Source organism: Populus alba, chromosome 7, assembly GCF_005239225.2.
Source record: "Populus alba chromosome 7, ASM523922v2, whole genome shotgun sequence".
Classification (NCBI taxonomy): Eukaryota; Viridiplantae; Streptophyta; class Magnoliopsida; order Malpighiales; family Salicaceae; genus Populus; species Populus alba.
The window spans coordinates 2,417,078-2,439,213 of NC_133290.1; the positions used below are offsets into that span (position 1 = coordinate 2,417,078).

General features: G+C 33.8%; 4 protein-coding genes across 7 annotated transcripts; 1 reads left to right on the forward strand and 3 right to left on the reverse strand.

Moving 5' to 3' along the window:
• Positions 1 to 10: 10 nt before the first annotated feature.
• Positions 11 to 4,161, reverse strand: LOC118050514 (telomere repeat-binding factor 2). 3 transcript variants are annotated; one of them, XM_035060880.2, is made up of 7 exons: positions 4,020 to 4,161; positions 3,710 to 3,904; positions 3,397 to 3,611; positions 1,907 to 1,991; positions 1,554 to 1,637; positions 895 to 1,238; positions 11 to 148 (listed from the first exon to the last, which is right to left on the reverse strand). In XM_035060880.2, the coding sequence occupies exons 2-7, from the start codon at positions 3,857 to 3,859 to the stop codon at positions 19 to 21; spliced, it is 1,008 nt and encodes a 335-aa protein (XP_034916771.1). In that variant the 5' UTR covers positions 3,860 to 3,904; positions 4,020 to 4,161; the 3' UTR covers positions 11 to 18. The 3 variants fall into 3 exon arrangements, with proteins under 3 accessions (XP_034916771.1, XP_034916769.1, XP_034916772.1); XM_035060878.2 differs by having other exon boundaries at positions 3,710 to 3,910; XM_035060881.2 differs by lacking the exon at positions 11 to 148 and adding an exon at positions 202 to 541 and having other exon boundaries at positions 3,710 to 3,910.
• Positions 4,162 to 5,104: 943 nt separating this feature from the next.
• On the forward strand, positions 5,105 to 8,107 carry LOC118050512 (NADH dehydrogenase [ubiquinone] iron-sulfur protein 4, mitochondrial). The gene is made up of 5 exons (XM_035060875.2): positions 5,105 to 5,337; positions 6,026 to 6,114; positions 6,505 to 6,634; positions 7,137 to 7,166; positions 7,858 to 8,107. Exons 1-5 carry the CDS (start codon positions 5,167 to 5,169, stop codon positions 7,915 to 7,917), a joined length of 480 nt encoding a protein of 159 aa, XP_034916766.1. The 5' UTR covers positions 5,105 to 5,166; the 3' UTR covers positions 7,918 to 8,107.
• A 1,104-nt stretch (positions 8,108 to 9,211) lies between these two features.
• Positions 9,212 to 17,419, reverse strand: LOC118050511 (probable amino-acid acetyltransferase NAGS2, chloroplastic). 2 transcript variants are annotated; one of them, XM_035060873.2, is made up of 11 exons: positions 17,096 to 17,419; positions 15,703 to 16,113; positions 15,498 to 15,585; positions 15,177 to 15,385; positions 14,927 to 15,078; positions 14,216 to 14,639; positions 13,041 to 13,138; positions 11,620 to 11,731; positions 11,303 to 11,462; positions 10,042 to 10,114; positions 9,212 to 9,573 (listed from the first exon to the last, which is right to left on the reverse strand). In XM_035060873.2, the coding sequence occupies exons 1-11, from the start codon at positions 17,417 to 17,419 to the stop codon at positions 9,423 to 9,425; spliced, it is 2,202 nt and encodes a 733-aa protein (XP_034916764.1). In that variant the 3' UTR covers positions 9,212 to 9,422. The 2 variants fall into 2 exon arrangements, with proteins under 2 accessions (XP_034916764.1, XP_034916763.1); XM_035060872.2 differs by lacking the exon at positions 15,703 to 16,113.
• A 3,460-nt stretch (positions 17,420 to 20,879) lies between these two features.
• Positions 20,880 to 21,907, reverse strand: LOC118050510 (protein CYSTEINE-RICH TRANSMEMBRANE MODULE 13). Its single transcript, XM_035060871.2, has 3 exons — positions 21,661 to 21,907; positions 21,433 to 21,574; positions 20,880 to 21,155 (listed from the first exon to the last, which is right to left on the reverse strand). The coding sequence occupies exons 1-3, from the start codon at positions 21,710 to 21,712 to the stop codon at positions 21,110 to 21,112; spliced, it is 240 nt and encodes a 79-aa protein (XP_034916762.1). The 5' UTR covers positions 21,713 to 21,907; the 3' UTR covers positions 20,880 to 21,109.
• Between the last annotated feature and the right edge of the window lie 229 nt (positions 21,908 to 22,136).

The window sequence follows — 22,136 nt, forward strand, 5'->3', positions numbered from 1 at the left end:
AAGATTAACTAAAGAAATTCAAGAAAAAGAATGAATAAAAGTAATTAAGAATTTCAATTCCCCTGAAGAATTCACAGAGAAACATTCCTGTACGATTGCAGAACAGATCATTGCAGGCATGATCCTCATTCTGAAAACAAATTGCCACCTATAAAGAGCAACAAGTGTTTTTTCAGCAGTTAGACCAGGGAACATTAAAAATTCAAAAACAACATCCATTCACTCTTCATTGGATTGATTAACGATCTAAATAACATTTAGATGTCTCATCTTGTTCAGCAATCCAGCTTCCTAATCCTGATTTTTTTCACCAGTGTCTACTCCTTTACCACATTGTAAAGTTTGATGTCAAAAACCTATACTCTGCTCACGAAATGATCCCTCTAAATGGGCAGCATGATTTCATGGAATAATTTTGCATCTCCCGATTTACAAGTTAACCACATTTACAGTTGTATGGACAAAATGACAGCTGATACAGCTGCATCAACATGATGTCAAGTCCAATGCATGTTTCGTTCCCATCAACTCAGACATCCATCTGTAAAACATGTCATTTGCATAAGTTTTAAAAAGATATCAAAAAGATTAGAGGAAGACTAAAATTATTAAGCTCTTTCCATCTCCCCCACCAGAAAACAAAGAAAAAAGAAGGCAAGGAAAGAAAACAAATGAAGAAAGAAAGATTAAAGCAATCTTGGCAAAGTAAAAAAAGCATATCATTCTTCTTAAAGCTAAGCTTTGAATGATTTTACTCTTAAGCATGAAACAAAAAGCTGGGTTTAACCACTAGAAGTTATACGTGAAATAAATTTGTCCAATGCACAGAGCGCAGTGCAACTCAGCTAGTGGATGAGATTTTATCTTGGTATAACAGCAGAGAGATGAGTTTACCAGGTATGACATGCCCGGAGCTTAAATGCCTTAATCGCTGCTTTAGCAAAAATTTGTGCTGCTTCTGCCTCTGCCTCTGCTTTCTCAGCCTCCCTTGCAGCTGCTTCAGCATCTGCAATTGCAGATTCTGCCTCTGCGACTGCCTTTGCAGCAGCTGCAGCAGCCTCCAAGGCAGTCATGCCCTGAATCTTTGATAGGTCTCGATCAACATGGGCTTTAGTAAGGATTTTGTTCTTACTCTTCTCCAATTTTAATGCATCCTTCCGTTTTCCTTCTGGGAGGACATGGTTTTTTCTTCCTTCAGAAAATGTTGAACTAGGTGCAATCCTGTACTTGTGCTGAACCTGTAAATACATACATAAAAGGACGATTGTGATATAAGATGTTCTTTTAAATATTCACCAGCATTATAAGCTCAAAGCCTCAAACACATATCTTCCCATCATAAATTCTTTTCACACTACTGTTCATCCTACTTTTTCTGTAAACATAACATTGTTAATTTTCACTGTCCTGCATCATAGACTTCTAAAATGTCCTTGAAACAAAAAACTTACGGAATTGATTTGACTCTTCAGACAGAGGACGTTAATTCAAATCACTTCAAGATCTAATTAGTTTCCATGCATGCTCATGTACCACCGCAGAGTAATTATTACCGTAATCAAATTTCCATTGGCAGTCAAATGCTTCAGTTTTCCTCCCAATAGCTTTCTGAGGTTCATGGGTGCCCAGTACTTCTCCTACAAATTAAAAGACAATACATCAAAATCAATTTGATCACCAATGAGTAATCTGTGTGTGTGCTTGCGTAGGAAGTACAACTATTGGACATGCTTAGATTGACATAGTTATTGATAGTTGGATTCATATAAAAAAAAATGTTAAAAAAAAAAAAAACCAGAAATCTGGAGAGACGAACATCAACAATGTCCAGCAGTTCGACTTTTTTTATTTCTGAAACTCAACATATGCCCCACATTATAAATGAGAGACATGTGAGGCTATGTACCTGTATGTACAAAGCAATTGAAGCCTTGTCAGAACCCGTTGGCTCCTTCAAAGTGGTAATAGCCTCTAATATTAGATTATCCAACCTACAGCCACAAAAGTAGGTCACAACAAAGTTAGTTAATAATTGCACAAAAAAACAGGACAGGTTGGTTCCCGGTACAGAGATTTTGTGGCCTTGAGAAACTAAATCTTTATAAGCAACTGCATGCAAATATAGCCTCGTGTTCTGAATTCTCAAAGCATTCATAGATCATAACTATAGGGTTTTGAGTTGTAATATACTGCCATTAATCATCATTAGAATTCCATTTGCAATGTTATCAAAACATACCATTTCGCCATTTACACTCTTGGATTAGATTTATTTGTACATATGAAATTTTCCCATAATAGAAATTGAAACACTTTGAAAATTCAAAGTGCGGAATCTGTAGAACACAATCATCAACTTAATGGCACAAGGACAAGTTTTTAGCAACCCAGGGAGGAATTAAATTGTTTGGAGGGAGAAAACAAATGGAAATGAAAAGGTGACACACAACAAGCAGGAGATAATTTTTTTTCAAGCCAAACTGGTTCATATACCAAAGCAGAATGTCTAAAGATCTACAGAAAGTAACATAGGCCAAAATGCATAGAAATTGGAAATGGCATCGAGAAGGACACATATGCAACAAATCAGTGAGCATAAGAAACTCAAATAACGCCATGATATACCATGTTCAAAGAGACTCATAGGGAAGGTTGCTGTTCCTCAGGGTCAGCACACACATTACAGTGCCATGGTGAGAAAAAGAGAAGAATTGAACTTGAAGATCTCAAAACAATAAACGTGAATACAGCAGGGAAACATATTCTCATTCAAACTATTTTACTTGACTTCTAATATGACATTAACCCCCATCTAAGAACATATTTTGGTTGAATATTGGGCCCCATAATGGTTGTTCTTTTACTAATAAAAAACGGATTATGGATTTTCAGCCACCTAAACCAACCCTTCTTGCCTTCACAGGCTGAGCTGGCTAATTAACTCACCAGTCTTTCTAATAGAGCCCCAAGGCAATACAATCAAGCTTGTATGCGTGATAACTGGATTTTTTTTTTTCCTAGTTAAGATCTGCCATTATGATGTTGTCAGGCTTGTGGGAAGGATACACAACTTAAAATTATAATATGGAAACTGTTTTTTCAAATTTCTTTTTGAGAACAAAAATAATGGTGTGAGATAGTTCAATTATATCAAATTTCTTCATAGCACCATAACATCACTAAGTCAAGACCTCATCATCTAGGTTCATGAACATTGATGTACTTGAATATTATGAATTTTTCTGTTTTTGTATAACAATATTAACCAGACAGCTAATCCATAACATCTTGATAGCAGAAAAGCAGGTTAATTTGTCATTTTTCCATTTTCCAACTTCATTTGCATACCATTATCAAAAGATACATCCAAGCTCAGAAAAATCAGAAGTATATAACCTTGCAAGCAGGTCTTTTGGACCACCATTCCCTGGTGTCCCACTAGCAAATGCGAGAGGCTTAGCATCAACAACTTCTTCATTGGTCTGAACAACAGTGCTGAGAGCCTTTGCATTCTCCTCGCGCTTAGGAGTCAGTGGTCTCCTTTTAAGTGCGATCTTCGCCTTTTTCCTTGACCCCCATATTGCAGTCACATTTATATTTCTCCATTTATCCTGCCCAGAGAGAGTTAAAAGCTATTCATCATCAAAGAACACGAGGGCATGAGGTTTTTATATAGAAAACAAGGGAGTGTACATAGAAATATCCATACCTTGAGATCAACATTGGAACGCAAACGCAAGATGGCACTAAATTCAGGATCCATAAGGATTGTACGCCATTTGCCAGTGCCATGCTTAAGCACTCCAGCTTTAAGGGCTGCCTCTTCTTCGGCAGTCCACTTCTGCTTAGGAGCACCCATCCCATCAACAGATGATATAGTAATAATAATAATTCTCACCCACCCCTTTTCCTTTCAAGCATAAATAAACTCAATGAGACCGAGAATCTGATCTTTACTTTACTTTCATATTATTTTTTAATGATATTTAAGAATAAATAAATAAATATGTTTTTTTTACCTGATGATTAAAGGAAGCAGGGAAGAGCAGGAGGGGCAGAGAATGTGCGAGTGAAAGTGAGAAATTCAGGAGGGTACCATTTCGATCTTTTCAACTCTTTTATCTTATTTATGGATTCTGTTTTCACTCCCTGAAGAAGAAGCTGAAGATGAGAGTGGAATATATATTTATATATAAATCTATAGTTTATTTTTGTCCCTATAAATAGGGTAAGAAAGTCGTCCATATTATTTGGATGTTTGGTCAAATCTGTCCCTTATCTCTGGAACAAACCAACCGAGTATGATAGATTTTAACCTTTCATTAATCAATCACATATGATTTCTTTAACTAATTTGTAAATTAAGTAAAGATTGATGATTAGATTTGCGTACCCCCTTTTAGAGTTTTTTAAAGCTCATTAACCTATTTTTCTTCATCTTTTTAGGTTTAAATCTTGGGATATTACTAAGAAAATTTATTAAATTTCTTATAAAATATAAGAAAATAGAGGAAAATCAATACCCTTTTTTTTTCTAAGAAAGATTTTGTAAAAGCCAACTAAAAATGCATCAACCTTAGTTAATTTGGTAAGCCCCGAGGCATTTATTTTTTGTTTTATGCTAAAATATCTTGAATTTAGAGAATTAGGTAACCTTTTTTTTAATATATTTTATGTCTGATCTTCAATTTATTTTTATAAATCTAGTTACTTTTAATTCTCCCCTAAAAATGGAATAAATCTCCAATATATTATTTTTCAAATATTTATATTTAAGTTGATGAAAGTACCCTTGAGAAAACACAAACATGACCTAATTAAATATAAATAAAAAATATATAAATTTTTTTAATAAATATTGCTTGAGAAGTTTTTGGTATTTTCATTCCTTTAAATGGAATCTATCAAAATTATAGATTGAATAATTATTTAAAATATAAAGATAAATTGATAACAATTAAACATATAAAAACATACTAGAGCTAATTCTCCTGAAATAAAAATTACACAAGGCTTAAGATGACGGGAGGCGTTTTGTCAATCATCTTGAACTACAAGGACTAGTTTGCAATCTTAGAAAAACAAAAGTCCATAGTTTCACTCGTTTAACAACGTTTTCACCATCGAACCTGGAAAAGGCAACACAACTCTCTGATTCGATTGAAGATGTCGAGTTCTCTGCCAAAAATCTGGAAAAATGGCTGCGCCCTTCGAGCAAGCAGCATAGGCCCATTATGGAGGAGGCCGTTCTCCGCTTCTTCCGATGCATTGGTAGAGTACAAAGCTGGGGAGATCGGCATGGTCTCTGGCATCCCCCAAGACCACCTTCGCAGGAGAGTACGGCCCTCTTTCTCTTACAATCTGTAATTTTTTTTTCCTGTTGGATTTTATGCCTTTTGGGTTGGGTTCGGTGTGGCTGAATTTGTTTGATGCTTTAGGGTTTTCTACGTTTTTCGTTTTTACAATATATTAAGAAACCTGGGAATGAATCTGTGGGGCGATTGTAATTTCAAGAAACATATCTGCTGCAATCCATGGATTTTATCAGTAATGGAGGGGGGGATTTGCTAACTGAATGTATGTAACGAGGAATTGCTCGGTATACCGGGAATTTTACTCCTTTCTCTCAAATAAAGGTGAATAATTTTCATGGTGGATTGGATGTTTATGTGAGATGGTGGAGTACAAATCTTGGTACACCTAATAATTTCAGTATACTGGGAGTTGGACTCCTTTCTCTCATATGAAGGTGGGCCTCATGAATAATTTTTCATGGCGGGTCGCATGTTTATGTGAGATGGGGGGTTACAACACCTATTATACCTAATAATTTCTCATTTGTAATATGAAATTGGATATGTGATTAACCAGTTGGTAACTTGATTTGCATGTATCAGCAGGAACTTAATTAAAGCTATCACTGCAAGGTCACTGTATTTAGCTGTGTTATATGCTCTTTTTTTTCCTTTCATTTTTACTTTTCTCTTATTACTACTTGATTTTTAGCCTTTGTCATGCATGGTAGGTTGTCATTTACTCACCTGCTAGAACTGCAACCCAACAAGGATCTGGAAAAGTTGGAAGGTGGAAAATCAATTTTATGTCAACACTAAAGTATGTGCTCCTATCTGCTGTTTTCCCTTTCTGAGAATTTTTTTTTTTTTCATTTTTTGTTTGTCTACAATTTTTCACAAGAGCATGTGCTTTTTTGACATGGAGTTTTGTGGCTGAGTGTATCTGTTTGCAGATTGCAATCTAATTGACATGTTCAGTATTTTGAAAGAGGTTCCCTTACTGTCGGCAAACTTCATGAATTAGAGAGTATTTTTCATATGCTGACATATCTTGAAAATTCATCAGATTCCCCTGAAATGTTCTCATCTTGTGTAGTTTTCAATGAAGTGAGGGATCATAGATTTCCTGGTCCCAAATAATTTATGAATGGTGATTGGAGGTTAAAATACATGATCAAAATTTATTTATATCTGACTACTTTTTCTGTAGGTGGGAGAATCCATTGATGGGGTGGACATCTACAGGGGATCCATATGCCCATGTGGGTGATTCTGCACTCGGTTTTGACAGTGAAGAAGCTGCAAAGGCATTTGCTGAGCGTCATGGTTGGGAGTATGTGGTGTGTGTTTATCCTCTTATATCCCTGCTAAAAAGTAGCAACAAAGCTTGAAATGAACCAACCAACAATAAGACTGGAAAGCATCTTCTTAAATGTGTCAATTTTATGTTTTCAAATGCTACATGAACAAATGTTATGGGTATTTAGGATACGCTAGATGGATGGAGGACAAAGATGAGTTCTAATTGTTCCATTTTCATCATGTTATTGAGATTTTCTCTTATATAACATTCCTTGGGATGGGAGGGAATATGCTATACATCTCCTAAACACTTAAAAGTTATGTTCTTTTTGGTTTCTGGCTATTAATGTATTTTTGTTTCCCATTTTAACATTGAAACTTTATCAAGTTTGCAGTATGGTGACAGCATTGGTATTTGTGTATGGTTTTGAACTCTTGCAATACTTAGATGAAGAATCTGGTGATAATAATCTGATGAGCTCTCTCTCTTTTGCAAACTAACATTAGTATCTTATGTGCTTTCTTAAACTTGTTTTTCAGGTTAAAAAGCGCCACACACCGCTATTGAAGGTTTGAACTTGTCCTTAATTCATTTTTTTGGTGGCATTTCTATCAAGTTGCCTGTATTGTTGAGCTAGGTTGTTCCACCTGGGTAGATATTACTTTGAGGTTAAGACAATAGTCTTGGCTAGGATCATGAATAAGACATCATCTCAAGGTTGTGTGGTTTCCAATCTGCTGTGGCCTTAGGTTTGCATTCTCCTTCCTGAACCATGCAATAATCTTAGTGGAACTGCTAATTGCATACTGGTTTCAACCATCCTAGGCCCCTCTCTGGCTTAAGAAACTATTGTAGGATGCCAAAGCTCTCACCACTTCTGTCTGTGCATAACTGGGGAATGTTTATTATTTGTTAGGTGTTTAGCAGTAGGGTTGTGTGGTGGTGGCTTGTGTGGATTTGGCAGTAACATTCAGTTAGTTATGTAGCATTCAGTTTCATAGGAAGTTCAAGTTATTGCTAGATGTGTATCAACCAAGGTGATGGGAACAAGAATTGCTAGATGTGTATCAACCAAGGTGATGGGAACAAGTCTTACCCTCAGTTTTGTGATCTGGAAAATAGGAATTCCATGCACTAAAAGGATCTTTTGACCATTAGCTGATGTTTAACTTTGTGTCAAGTGTCATCTGCAAGCCTTTCATTTGATGTGAACCACACATTCTTCATTCTGGTCACTCCAAACTTTTCTTCTCCTTTCAGGTTAAGGCATATGCAGACAACTTCAAATTCAAGGGGCATCCCAAGACTGATGACAAATAAATTTATTTTTCATGTCTTGTTTCCTGGTTTATAAGCCTGAAGTTGTTCAAATGGTTTACAGTTCAATTGGATGAACATTTTCTGACGATGGCAGTGAGCTATGCTGAGAAAATCATATATCCCTGCTGAACACTTATCTTGTAATAAACGGTATGAGTCGAGGGTGCTGCTTCACATCCCTCTTTCTTTTTTCCGGTTTCTTTGTCAATGACAATTACAATGACCCTGTTTGTGTATTGAAAAATAATTTTTTTAAAAAAATAAATTTTGAGAAAATAAATTATTTTCTAATGTTTGACAGTGTAATGAAAAATAAATAGAAAAACATTTTCATTGTTCGGTTATATTATGAAAAATAAGTTGAAAAATAATTTATTAATATTTTATTTTTAAATAATTTATTAAAATAATGAAAAATAAATTTTATAAATTAAAAAGTTGAATGGGAATGAAATTGAAAAAAAATATAATTTCATAAATTATTTCAAATAAAATAAATAATAATTAAAATAATAGAGATCAAATCTAAAAAATTAAAATAATTAAAATAATAATAATTAACATTTTATAAATTATTTCAAATAAAATAAGTAACAATTAAAAGAATGATGATCAAATTTGATAGATATAAAATTTCAATTAAAAAATAATAAGAAAAAAGCAAATAATAATTATAAAAATCAAAATCAAAATTAATATAAAAATTAAATTCTAAAGGATTAATTTAAAAGGTGAATAAAGGATGAATTTAAAAGGTGAATATTCAAAATAAAATATATATAACAATCAAAAGTTTGAGGATCTAATTTGATATAATCAGCAAATAATATGATTTCCGGAAAATATTTTCCCCATAAAAAAAAAAAAAAAAAAAACACTTATAGAAATAAACTAAATTTTTCTTTAACTGAAAAGTATTTTCCGTTGATTGAAAAATATTTTCCATTAACCAACTTTCTCAATGGTAAATAAATACAAAAAAATTTAGAAAATAATTTCTTGTAACCAGTTTTTAAAAAACAATCACAGCCTTAATAATAGTTTACATTCCTTGGATCTTTTGATAGTTTATGATAACATGCATGCATCTTCAGTATGAAACTAGAGAAAATGATTTGTTCTAGTTGTGTTTGGGGATGAGATTATAAACTGCCCTCCCCCTCCAATATCAAAAATGGATGTCGCACTTCTTGTTGCAATATCAAAAATTCGTTCCATTTCTTGGAAAAACATGTTACAAAAATATCTAACTTGCCTTTAGGTGCATGTCAAGATGGTCATTTGGAGTTTCTGATGGACAAAAACGAACTTTGCATAGATATATGGAAGTACAAGACTCGTGAGATTCTGATATACAATTTAAGGTTTTCCATGTGCCTTAAACTGTTACATACCATGCTCAGAACTACAGCGAATTAAGGGCAAAAAAATAAAGATATAAGAACAGATAAATTCGGAAGTGGCTTTACCGGGTCGGCCGTACCCTGCCATGCTGCAGTAAAACCTTAACTGAATGCTCTATTAACACTAATTCCACTAGTATCAGGTAGCAACTTCTTTGTGTAATACTTAGAATTACGAGATAGATTGATCTTCTTCCTTCTTTCCTCTGGTATCAATTCAATGGAACACTCGGAGAAGCCGCGTCTGTTGAACCTGTAAAGCAAATGCCAAGAACTAATTTCTATGAAAATGAGACTCTAGCCAAACCCTCAAGTGGATTGAATAGTAACTACTGCATCTTAAATTTGGACAACCTTAGACATAAACCATTTTGCCTTTTTCCATTTCCCTCAAAACACTAGTCGTTATAATCCATAGCTGGTGTTCATAAACAAAAATATCTTTTTTAAGAGAAAAAATAGATTAAAACCAACAATTATGCAAAGTGACAGTTATCTTAGGCTTCTTAGCTATGAAATTGTGTGACCTTTAACTAGGCAACAGCCAACAAGGCCTCAACAACTAGCTCCACTACAAGAATCTGAACTAGAATACATCGAGACTTGTCTCAAAATGTTAACACAAAGTGCTACTCCAAGCTTCAAGTAATTTTTTTTCCCTTTTTGTTAATACCAACTAGTACTCATGCAACACATTAGAGGGTGGAATGTAAAAAATTACCAATCTGCAGTACGGGTTGTAAGCAGGAAAAGTGTTTCCAAACCAAGGGAAGAGGCCCTCCTCTCAATGAAATCTGCAAATATTTGACCACAATGAATGATTTACCACTAGTACCAAAGGCCATATGGCTTGGTAAAAATAGAAGGGAAATGTTAATCACGTCTCCCCACAGTTTTTCTTTTAGATTAAAAATAAGAACGCATGATGAGAAAAACATATATGAAAAAACTGGAGCAGGACAATTTCAAAATTAAAAAAGAAATACAACAGCCAGAACTCAAAATATAAGAACATTCCAGTCTTGTTGGGTGTCAGTTTAGGAAGTACTCCACAAAAAACCTCAAAGCGGTACACCACAAGTATGCTAGGAACACTATCCTGCCACATAATAACTGTCTTGACAGACAAGCGGTTCTTAAGAACTTCAAAACTCCAGTCCATTAAAACATTAAATGACTGCGGAGACGGAACAAAATCATAAACTGCAATCTTTCCTCCCAAAACCAACAAAGCATATCAGCAACAAATCCAATATCCTACCTAGGATCACCAAAAACTCACTTCCCATAGAAAATAAGCTTGCTCTAATTATCACGCACAACTGAGAAATGAAGAAACAAATGACTATGTAACTCTCCGCTTCCAGAAAAACCAACATGATGTTGAAAATTAAATCAAGTCTCCCAATCATGAAAAGTTAAATCTCAACAAAAGCATAACTTAGGCCTTCCAATGGTAATTAGGATATATTTTATGGTAACCAATTTATATTATAAAATAATTTGAACACCTGTTTTGATGTTAAAAGCTTTGTTTGAGAATAATGCTTGTATTAAAAAAAATTGAGCATCCAATTTTGCTAATTGGATATATTTGAAATTAAAAGCTTTGTGTCAGAATAATACTTGTGCAATTAATTTGTTTTTTTATCAAAGGCTAAAACTAATTATTGAAAAAAAGAGTCACATATATAATTGGAAAAGACCTTATTCAACTCTTGCATAAACACACATTATGCTAGATTTGTGAGTTTTTTAAATCTATGTATCTTCTTGATATGTTTTGATATATTTGTAAGATACTATTCATATCTAAGTAAATTTAGATGATTGAATCCATTTTATGTAGGATCATACTATTCTATGATCCCATCATGTATCTCATGTAGGATTGTGATTTTGAAAACCTTGAGCAGAAGCAATAACATGCCAAGTAATTTATATCGTGATTTTGAAAACCTTGAGCAGAAGCAATAACATACCAAGTAATTTATCCCCCTGCCCTTGTCCCCGGCATTCAGGAGAAACTGCAATGGCAGCAACCTCTCCACACTTTTCCTCAAAGAAAGGAAAAAGAGCAGCACAAGCAATGATTTGACCTTCTCTTTCCACAACAACATAGGCATACAATGCCTTAAGCAGCTATAAACACAAAACAGAAAACACTCAGGTTTTATTCGAAGTTCAACATAATAACACCAAACAGCAGGATCAGCCCACTTTTCTTTCTATTGTGCATTAATAAGCGCACCATCATGGACAGAGTTATGGACGAAAATCTAACAGAGCAAGAGCTAACCTCTTCATCAGTCCTCCGAACCAGTGTGCCAGATTCTTCTAAAGGTTGTATAATTTGTCTGATTCCTGCAAGATCTGTCACTCTAGCCATCCTAGTTCCTTCATAAAGATCACTAAGAGCAAAGAAGAAAAACATTACAGCACAAGTCGATGGATGGGGTGACAGAAATGTTCAAATAAGCATTAGAGAATAAATTAGCATGTCATCATAACAATTTCAGCTACATGAGTTTGGTTTCAAATTCCTTGATGCTGAAATAAGAATTTCCAAAGAACATTCATTCCAATGTTTGAGACTTGATATCTATTAGCTTATATGAACCAATGTGCAACCAAACCTTAACCTAAAACCAGATATGAATCCTGACGTGTGAGAATTATTTTGTGCAACTGTGCTAGATAATGAATGTATTGCTCGTTCTGAATGACAAACTGACAGTCTCAGATTGACCTTGTCTCATATAATAAAAGTCTATAATCAATCCATTTGTGTTCATCAGCTTTAGTAATAATTTTGTTAATAAACACACTACTATATTAGATACACGATGTATATAATAAATTAAGTTATTATTCCAGGATCAGACAGACAATAACACAATTTATCAGCACTTTGGTGATTGGATAAGCAGCAGTTCATCATCTTAATTGAGAAAAAAGAAATCAGATTGATACAGGACAAGTAAATGAGGATGATGGAAGTCACAAGGGTTTCAGGCCCAAGGGTGAATATAAACCTTGAAATGTACAACTAAAGGCAATAGAATACTCAATATAGCTAATCATAGTTGGAGATTCTCTCTTATCCCAATTAGATGCCTTTAGTGGCTATTCCAGTTTTATCGACATACAAAATGTGCTAAAATGTGAAAGTCTTCTTGAGCTTCAGCAATTTTCAAAAATGGTACCCAAACTTCAAATATAGACTTTGCTCTCAATTTATTTTCTTCCTTTTTCTGTTCTGTTTTTCTTGGGACTCAACACCTCCAGTTGATTTTATTCCAAAACTGAGGCTGGGAGGATAAAATCAAGGGTTATTTTAAAAATTTTAAATTCAATGGTGTCTTTATGATTAGTTATTCAATTTCAACAAAATAAATAGTCTTAAGACTCAATCACAGAGCCCATGAACCTTGGCAGTTGGCACTAAAAGACACAACCAATGGAAGCAAAGTAACATTTTTGGGAATAGGGCATACTAGTAACAGCTCTTAATTACTAAGATGCAACATCAAAAGCTTCAATAAGGAGGGTAAAAATGAAACCTCGGATTTTTAAAAAATTGAGTGCATCAAGAATACATTTATCAGTTATGGGCATGCTTGGTGTAAAATAGTGTGACCAATAAACAAATCAGCACTAGGCATTGAATGTAACTGTAGAAGATAAAATTCATCAGAAAGTATTGCAAACAACACATACCTAGCCACCATTGTCCCCATTCCATCTCTTTTAAACAGTTCTAGCAGCAGAACTCCACTAATTGTGCCATCTAAAAGATGTACTCTTTGAACACCACCCTGCAAATCAAGTATAAATCATAACTGGCAGGGTATAGTTTTCAATATGAGCAATTGAAGTGTGAAGTAACCAACAACTACTACTATGTGAGCCATTTTTTGGGATGTGAGAAGCATTAATTAAAGAAATTTCAGACATCATACTGAGGTATTTAAGGATAATGATGGTATTGATAAAAATCTCAAGTATACTAGAATATTTAAATTATTCCCACGTCTTATAATATGATAACATGTTATAAGCATGCAAGTTATGGCACCTGCTCATAACCAAGGTAACCAGAATTCTTGAAATTGCATAGCATTTGCAACACCAATATCAAACTAATGACACCATAATGGCCGAACTACATTGTGTGCATTTTGACAGAAAAGTTGCATTTCGAATTACATGTGTGATGTAATTTAACATTCATGTAACCAGGCCAAACAACAATTTGATAGTCTCTTCATTATATAGCCAAGTATAGCAGTGCTTGATGCATATTGAGATCACAGATGTAAAGGGACACTAAACTTGAAAGGGATTCCCAATTGTCTCTATAGGATCTGATTAAAGCAAAATGAAGTTTAAGATTCCCGTGCCAACTGAGAAAAAGAAAGGAAAACACTAAATGCTTTTTCATGAAATGGAGAAATTTTTCAAGAATTTTATATAACAGATGATACAGATGAAAACAGATGGTGTAATATCTTTTTGTGAGTTATTTTTAGATGTTGATATTTGGGTGGGTTTTTTACATACATGTATTGTTTTTATTCAGTCCATTTATACACGCCACACAAAAGGATCACAAGAGATCCACCCTTTTCTAAGACAACAGTATGCTACCCTAACCAAACTGTGGGCAACATCTACATGTCTATCCATAAATCAGCTCAAAGGCAATTTAGAGAGAAAAGGGAGGTCGCAGGGAGAGAAGACTGTCCCATAAAATAGACTTGCAGAGAGCTAGCATTTTGGATCAATTTAAATTTCTCATTAAATAAAGAATTCAAATGTAGTGGAAAAAAAAATGAATTGTGGACGGGCATCATGATTTATAAAAAAAATAGAAAAAAAAATCATGAACTTACTTTGCAAACAAAAGCTGCAGCAGCCAATTCTGAAAGATAACCATTTAATCGACTTTGTCGCTCTTCACCTCCAATAGCAAAACCTTGTTCCCCAGACCATAGTCCATTTCCATTGTCAAACCCAACACCATTGTGAAAGGTTGCGCTGTGCCTTCCACTGAGAGCCTTTCCATTCAGTGATGATGCAAGAATTCCAATAGAATCATTGTGTTCAAGAAAAGTGAGATCTTCATCACCAACAGCTTTGACATAATGAGCAGCTATCTCACTTTGCTTAGCCCGCTTACGAATCAACATGTCTGCTTCTTCCAGAGTCAAGAAACGAATAAGATGTCCACTCTCATCCAAAATTGGACCATCTATGATGCAAATAAGCTTGTCTGCCCCAATAGCCAAGGCACAAGCTGTAGCAACTTCGTATGTGCTGGATTTATATGACCATAAAACATCATATCAGACTTCCAGCAAAGACAATAGTAGTAGCAGAAAGGAAGCAAAAGAAATCCCTTTTTATATGTTTAATAGCTATATATCTGCACATCCAACTAAAACCATTATAATACTAACATTTTATTTCTTGTAACGGTAGGCTGAAGAGGAGCTGGGTTTCAGTAAAGAAAAGGAGCCATAGTGTACATATAATTTGGTGCTTATTTCCATTCAGTCACTCAACCATTCACAAGATAAGAAAGAGACAGATTTTCAGCATACTTGCAATTTAAGACTTCTCCAGAGCTGGAATAACCCAAGTTACTTAACACAACTATACAACCACCATCAAGCCTTTCGCGCATACGAGTAACATCTACTTTCTTTACTTCACCGGTTGCTCCAAAATCAACCCCGTCAACAACTCCTCTTCTCTGCAAGGAAACATTAACATAACCGACAATCACACCAATTTTGAGTACACAAATATTTTAAGGTACTGACCATCTTCTATAGATAACTCAAACAGTACCTTGGCTGCAAGAAAATTACCACTAGCAACACTGACACCCACATCATGCCAACGACTACTGTCACCATGTCGACGAATATTGCATATGGAAGGTCCAGGAGAAAGTTTGGCCTCTATCATCATACGAATCTTCCCTGCAGCCTCCATTGAGGCCGCCAAAGCTTCAGAATCAGTAATTCTGTATTGACCAACGTGCTTAGGCTCATGCCCTACAGTTTTATTTTATTTTTCAAAGAAAAGCATCCCGTTAGCTAACTGCAACCTAATCAAAATTACAAGGAATGAAGAAGCACAAACTGTGAAAAACATGAAAAGAGTTACCTCTCTCAGCCAAAAGGTTGTTAATTTGGACATGAGTTCCTGGGACTAACACAAACTTAATCCCCAGGTGATGTAAAAATGCTATATCCTGCAATCATGATATTTTCCGATCATTAATTAAATAAAAGCCGCCTTAAATCATCATTTTCCTTGACAAACACTTGAAAAAAACAAGACACTCCATAAACATATTTAAAGTACTTGCCTTCAAAATGGAATCCAAGAAAGGACTAGAAACAGTTTCACCAGAAATAATAACAACAAAAGTACTACCCCTATGAGCCCACAAGTAAGGCCATGCCTCACGAAACCACTTGACGAATTGCTTGTCTTCTACAGAATTATAACCCTCTTCAATACTTCCACTCTCTGTCTCTCCAAACACCTTTCGCCGACTCGTTGAGTTCGTCCTGCCTCCCCCGTTATAATTATAATTCATAAAAGAAGAAAACTGCCGAGTTTTCTTCTGGGGTCGAAGAAACTGAAAATTTTTGTCGAAGCCATGGAGAAGCTTTGTAGATAACAATTGTAAGTGTTGGTTTTGTAGAGAAATGCAATGACTTGAATATGGACTGAACATTTTTAATTTTCCTTCGTTAATGTTTGAAGATGGAAGCTTAAAAATGGTGGGTTAATAAGGGGACGAGGAAAATTATTTTAATTATTATGTTTAGTAAATTATCCCTCTAGTTTTGAAAAACAAATTATATAGTCCCTTCTCTTAAATAACTTTACCAGTGTTAACCATTTTAATTTAATATTAATTTATTCTAAAGAAATCCTTAAGAAAAAAAAGGATTAGGTTACATACAGATTTAAGAATATAGAGACTAATTATTTATGTTTAAGAGTAGAGGGATTATTTAATTATTTTATAAACCTAGAGGGACTAATCTATAATTTACTCTTATTAGATGCCACTGCCCCCGGCCGCCGCTTCCTTTGGTTGACCCAAACTTCTTCTCTTCAACGCTAGCCACGTGCGGGGTGGTGCACGACTACTAATAGGAAGCCCAGCACAAATGCTGTTGGGTAGAAATTTAAAAAATTTTATTTTTTAATATTTTTAAATTATTTTAATATATTTTTAAATAAAAAAAAATTTTAAAATAATCATTCCAACAATTAAAAAGAAAAAACCACTCAAATAATCTAATACTGATCAGGTTAATAACATCCATGGTGAAATGATATTTGCTCTAGTTTAAAAATAAAATTTTTTAATGTGTTATTTTTTAAAAATATTATTTTAATATAAAAAATATTTTAAAAAACAACTATAATTATACTTCTTTAAAAATATAGTGTGGTGTGGTCTTTCTTTAATTATAAATTTAAAAATATTTGATTAATTAATATGTATTATAGTTTTGTATATATCCATTAAAAGAATTTTCTTGAAATTTTAATTAAAAAAAGCTATAATTTTTTAAAATTTTATTTGCAAAAAACTATGACACCAGCAATCACAAACGCTAATAAATATCCAACATCTTCATAACCTAGTCAAAAGCTGTTGATTTTAGCTAGAAAGTAGGCTGGTGCAGATTACTAGCTATGAAAAGATTGAACAGTAGCTGGGGTGTTTAAAGGGATACCTTGAGGATGGTGTCCAGGAAAGGACCATCGATCACTTCCCCGGATAATATCACAACAAATGTACTGCCTCTGTGCAAATAAATATACGGCTGAGCTTCCCTGAGAATCTCAACAAATTTCTTCTCGGATTCTGAGATGTTATAGCGAAGCGCTTCATCGCCACTGATGCATTTGCAGCGGCAGCCTTTCGCAACTCCAAAGACGTTTCTCTTTAACTTCAAGCCATGGGACAACATGTTTCCTTGATAATGACTGGAGAGGCTTGATGCATAGTGACATGAGGAGCTAGTCTCTGTTCCCCATGATTTTGTACAAAAAGCCATGGCCGCAAGCTTGATTTGAAGGTGGCTATGGCTGCCCTTTATTGGTTGAAGGTCATGTGGAGAGAAGAGAGATCGATCGAGAGGAGACGCGGCTAAAAGGCGCTGTGTTCAAAAGGAGAGGCGGAGAAAAGACGAGAATTGGACAAGACTTAATTAACAGGTGAGATGGGGAATCTGAAGCAGATCCACACTTGTCTTTCAAACTTGACTCCTCTTTTTCGAAGCCAACACATGTCTTTCAGTTCTTATTTGTTTCTGATCTGAAAGTTCTTAATTATCATCTCAATTTACCTTTCAAAAAATTCAAAAAAATAAACAGAAAGAGGTTGCCTTGATTAATATCTCACGATAAAAAATAAAAACAGATAAGAAAGACAGGAACACTTTCTAGTTGCACATATGAGGACAAAAACATAGAAATATAATAATCTGAGAAAAGTTTTCGTCCTTCTAAAACACATTATATTTTTACAGGTTGAATTATCAAGAGAAAAAAGTGAAAAGGTCTCTTTCATCGGACGAGGCATGAAACAGAGGACCTGCAACATGAATGTAGAGATACATGTAAATTGGCTTGCATCTTGCCGTATTCTGGGGAACGTTCATCGGACAAGATGAACATGGACCATTTAAAACAGCGGGCACCACTGATTCTATCTCCATATGGTTTGGATTTTTTCCCACAAATCAAAAGGGCTGTGAGACTACAAGACGCAAATGTGAAGTTCAAGCACAACTCTGGGCCCTTCCATGTCTTTTTCACTGTTAGAGTACATTGATACTGGTTTTTGTGTATTAAAACTAAGTTTTTTTTAGTTTTTGTAGTCACATTCCCCATCTTGGTGATAGTGTATTTACAGAGAAAACTTAGTCTCGTGACTCCTAAAATAATAAAGGGAGAATAAATCCATTGATCACTGAAATATGCTTCTACAAGCTAGAGCTTTCATGTCACGAAACAACACATGCAATTGGGAGGATAGGATGACGATGGAGATAGACGTGTAAGAGTGGGATTATTCTATAGTTGGGAGTCCAAGGAATTATGCTCAATTATATGATAAGATTCTCATGGCATCTAAGCATGTCCTTTTAAACATTCACTCGTTTTCTCTATCTTTTTCCTTTTGAACCAATAAATTCGATTTACTTGGTCATGAATTCAGGGCTATAAAAATATAATCGAAAAATAAAAGGAAAAAAACCATTAAAGCAATCCATAGTAATTTATTTCTAAATAAACAGTGGTATGGTAAACAGTGTTTTCATCACACATTTTAAATTATAGTTAATTTATTATTTATTATTTTTGTTTGCAAATGTTCTTAATTACTTAGTGAATTACATTTATCCTTTTTTCACGATAAATTATGCAATTGCAAGAGAAATAAGAAAATAAAAGGGTTAATCCCCCTCATGTAATAATAATAATAATAATAAATAGTTAAAACTTCAATTTATGTAAAATTTTTATTAATCCTAAATTGGTATTTAAACTAGAAGATTCATATAAAAAAATAATCTCTTTTTTTCTCTCTAAAACCTACTATTGTAGCGGTTTAACTTTTTTAATTCATCATTGAATCTAGTTATGTAATCAACTAGATAAGTGAAAGAACAATAAATCATGGTTGGGTATAAAAGAACACAACAAAATCACCACAAGTAATTAAGCACAAATGTGAAAAAAAGCACACACCATCCCTGAAATGATAGATATGAAATGATGAGGCCTAACATGTCTTGCAAGGAGTAAAATCTATGTTGATCACATTAAGAGACTTGAGTAACAACTAATGGCTTTGGATTTAGACCCTTGATCACTTTATACATGACATAGAATAAGAGATAAGATTCTCGAGGCATACAATCTCAAAGTTTTAATGGATTATGTATAAACTAATGCTTTTGTAGACATATAAGGCATTAGTTTAGATCACATCCTTTCGACCCTAGGAACATCATGTGGCTCATTGCTCTATTGTACTCGAGAAGAAAGATGACTTATCTCTTTAGAATCCCAATATATTTGGATGGTTTGGGTAAATCACTGTAGTTATTATTTTTTTTAAAATTTGTTTCATCTTGTTTGATAATTTTTTAATAATAATAACAGTGTCGTCATTGAAGTTGCGATATATCTCCAGAGTTTTTTTTTTTGTTTTTGCTTTTCTTATTTTTTTTTTCTTCTTTCTCCTCTCCTTTTTTTTTATTATTTTTAAATTTTTTTGTGTCGGTTTAGTTTAATATTTGTTGAAGTCACAAATGGCATTCCACTTACTTAGAAGTTATAACTCGCAAGTTTGTAAGTTTAATTTTTTTTGATTTTTCTAAACTAAACGGGTTAACTTGGTTTGACAAGTTTATTGCTTTTTTTTTCTTTTTAATAATTTTTTTTCGTTTATGTTTAAAACATATTTAATTATTACTTTATATATATATATAGTTTCACGGGAGAACCCAGTTAAACACTTTTCATAAATTTTTTATTTAAAAAAAAAAATTCTAACATGACAAGTTCTATTTAATTTTTTTCATGTTCAGTTACCCAAGTTAACTTGGTTTGACGAGTTAACCTGAAATTTATTTTTTATTTTTTATTTTAAATTAATTTTTTTCATTTAATTTAAATTGTTGATGTTAAATTTTTTCTATTTAGTTATCAAACTTTCATGACACGGATTCCGGGTTTGACAGGTTAACCTGGTTTAACGAGTTAGCCCGGTTAATTCTGGGTTAACCCATTAATTTGTTTTTTCATTTTTAATTATCAACTTTCACGATGCGAATTCAAGGTATGACGGGTTAACCTGGTTTGAAGGGTTAACCCAATTAATTCATATTTTTTTTCTTTTTCTTCATTAGTTGGTTTTTTTTTTTTGTTTTTTTTTTAACTAATCTATTTAATTATCACATTTTTATGACACGGCCTTGCAGTTAAACCCGCGTCCAATGCTATTGGGTTTGGTATTGTAGTTCAAACACTTTTATGCTAAGGGTTAATCCAAGTTTAATGTTATTGTTAATATTATAAATATTACTCTTGGATTAGACGTTGCAACCAAACCTAAGACTCTTGGGTAAAATTTTGCAAAAAAACCTAACATTTTTAGATCCTTCGAGCGAGGCATATAACTAGTATAAACTAAGCGACCTCATCTTTGGAATCTTCTTCTTCCATCTTTAATCCTTGTAAAAGCCCACAACATAGCTTCAAAAGACTTTATTTTTTTTCTGATTTGTTTTACAGAAACTCATGCTACCCGTTTCCTGTTTTCTCAACCTTCTAGTTCATCCACCAATTTCAAAAAGAACGTTTTAATCTTTGCAGGGTTATAGTAAGCCTTGTCAGCTTTGAACCATGGCAATCGTAAATTTCATATCGAAAAGAACTCACAGGAAGTTCACCTATGCGCTCAGGGAGGGGAATACTTATGATAAATCGAAATTAATTAATATATACCATGAAGACAGTCCTTCTTCTGATAGATCAAATAACGAGTGTCTTTAACAGAAGATCACAAACTACAACGTTATAATTACGTATAATCATCCAAATACATGTCATAATATATAATAGCCAGCTTCCAAGCGAGTCTGAAAATTGAAGCTATAATTGATACACAATGTTATGACCTAAACCCAGAAGAATCAATGAACAGATGATCACAGCACACTCCTGAGTCCTCATCAGAAGCAAGCATCCAAAAGGCAGCAGCAACAGAGCGCTGCCAAGCTGCACATGCAACCAACGGATTAAACAAAGAATTAAACTAGTAATCTTCTGTTCCAAGAATCTAGACTAGCAAAACTGTCCAGTATATATAAATCAATATTAATTAAACTTAATTGCAGGTACATCATGATCAGCAAAAGATAACACATACATACATACATCTTTGCACTAACCAGAAAAGATGAATGATTGGACTAGTCTCTCAAGCATTTCTAAACACCTGATCCATTACAAGTCACCAGATTCCTTAATCGAGAAGAAAGAGAGAGATACATACCATCCTTCAAGGAGACCAGTTTGTTTCTTAGGAGGAGGAGCAGCACCATACTGTGGAGCATACCCTTGAGGAGGAGGGTAACCTTGTGGAGGATACCCCTGAGCAGGGTGTCCAGGTGGTGGATAAGCATCCTTTGGATATCCTACAAAAATAAAAATCATAAAAAAACCCATCTCCAAGGCTCCTTAATTGAACCAAGAAAAGCCACACGACATGCACAATACATACCTTGTGGTGGAGGAGCACCAACTGGTGCATGCTGCTGATTGTAATAACTCATTTTTTTTTCTTTTCTATGAAAAAGAAGTTGGTTTTGATAGAAAACAGAGATTAAGATCCAAGAGAAGGGAAGGGTTTTATAAAAGAAAGATCTGTGAAGGAGGTTTGCAAAAGTGAGAAGCGTAGAGGAAATTTCTATCTTTCCCTCTGAAAGAAGAAACGTACTTGGGTATCTTGAAGAGGTGTGTTAAATAGAGTCAAAAATAAAATAAAATGTGTATATATATATTAATTTAGCTTTCCAATACGTGTTTTATATATTCCAAGAATAATGTTGGATAAAATATCATTTCTTTTACAAAAAATATTATTCTTATGTACCGTGTAAGAATTACAAAACCTTAAAATACCATGGGTGGTTTTTTTATTAGTTTTTTTTTTAGATTTTTTTAAAAAAATATATATTTTTTTTTAATTTATTTTAT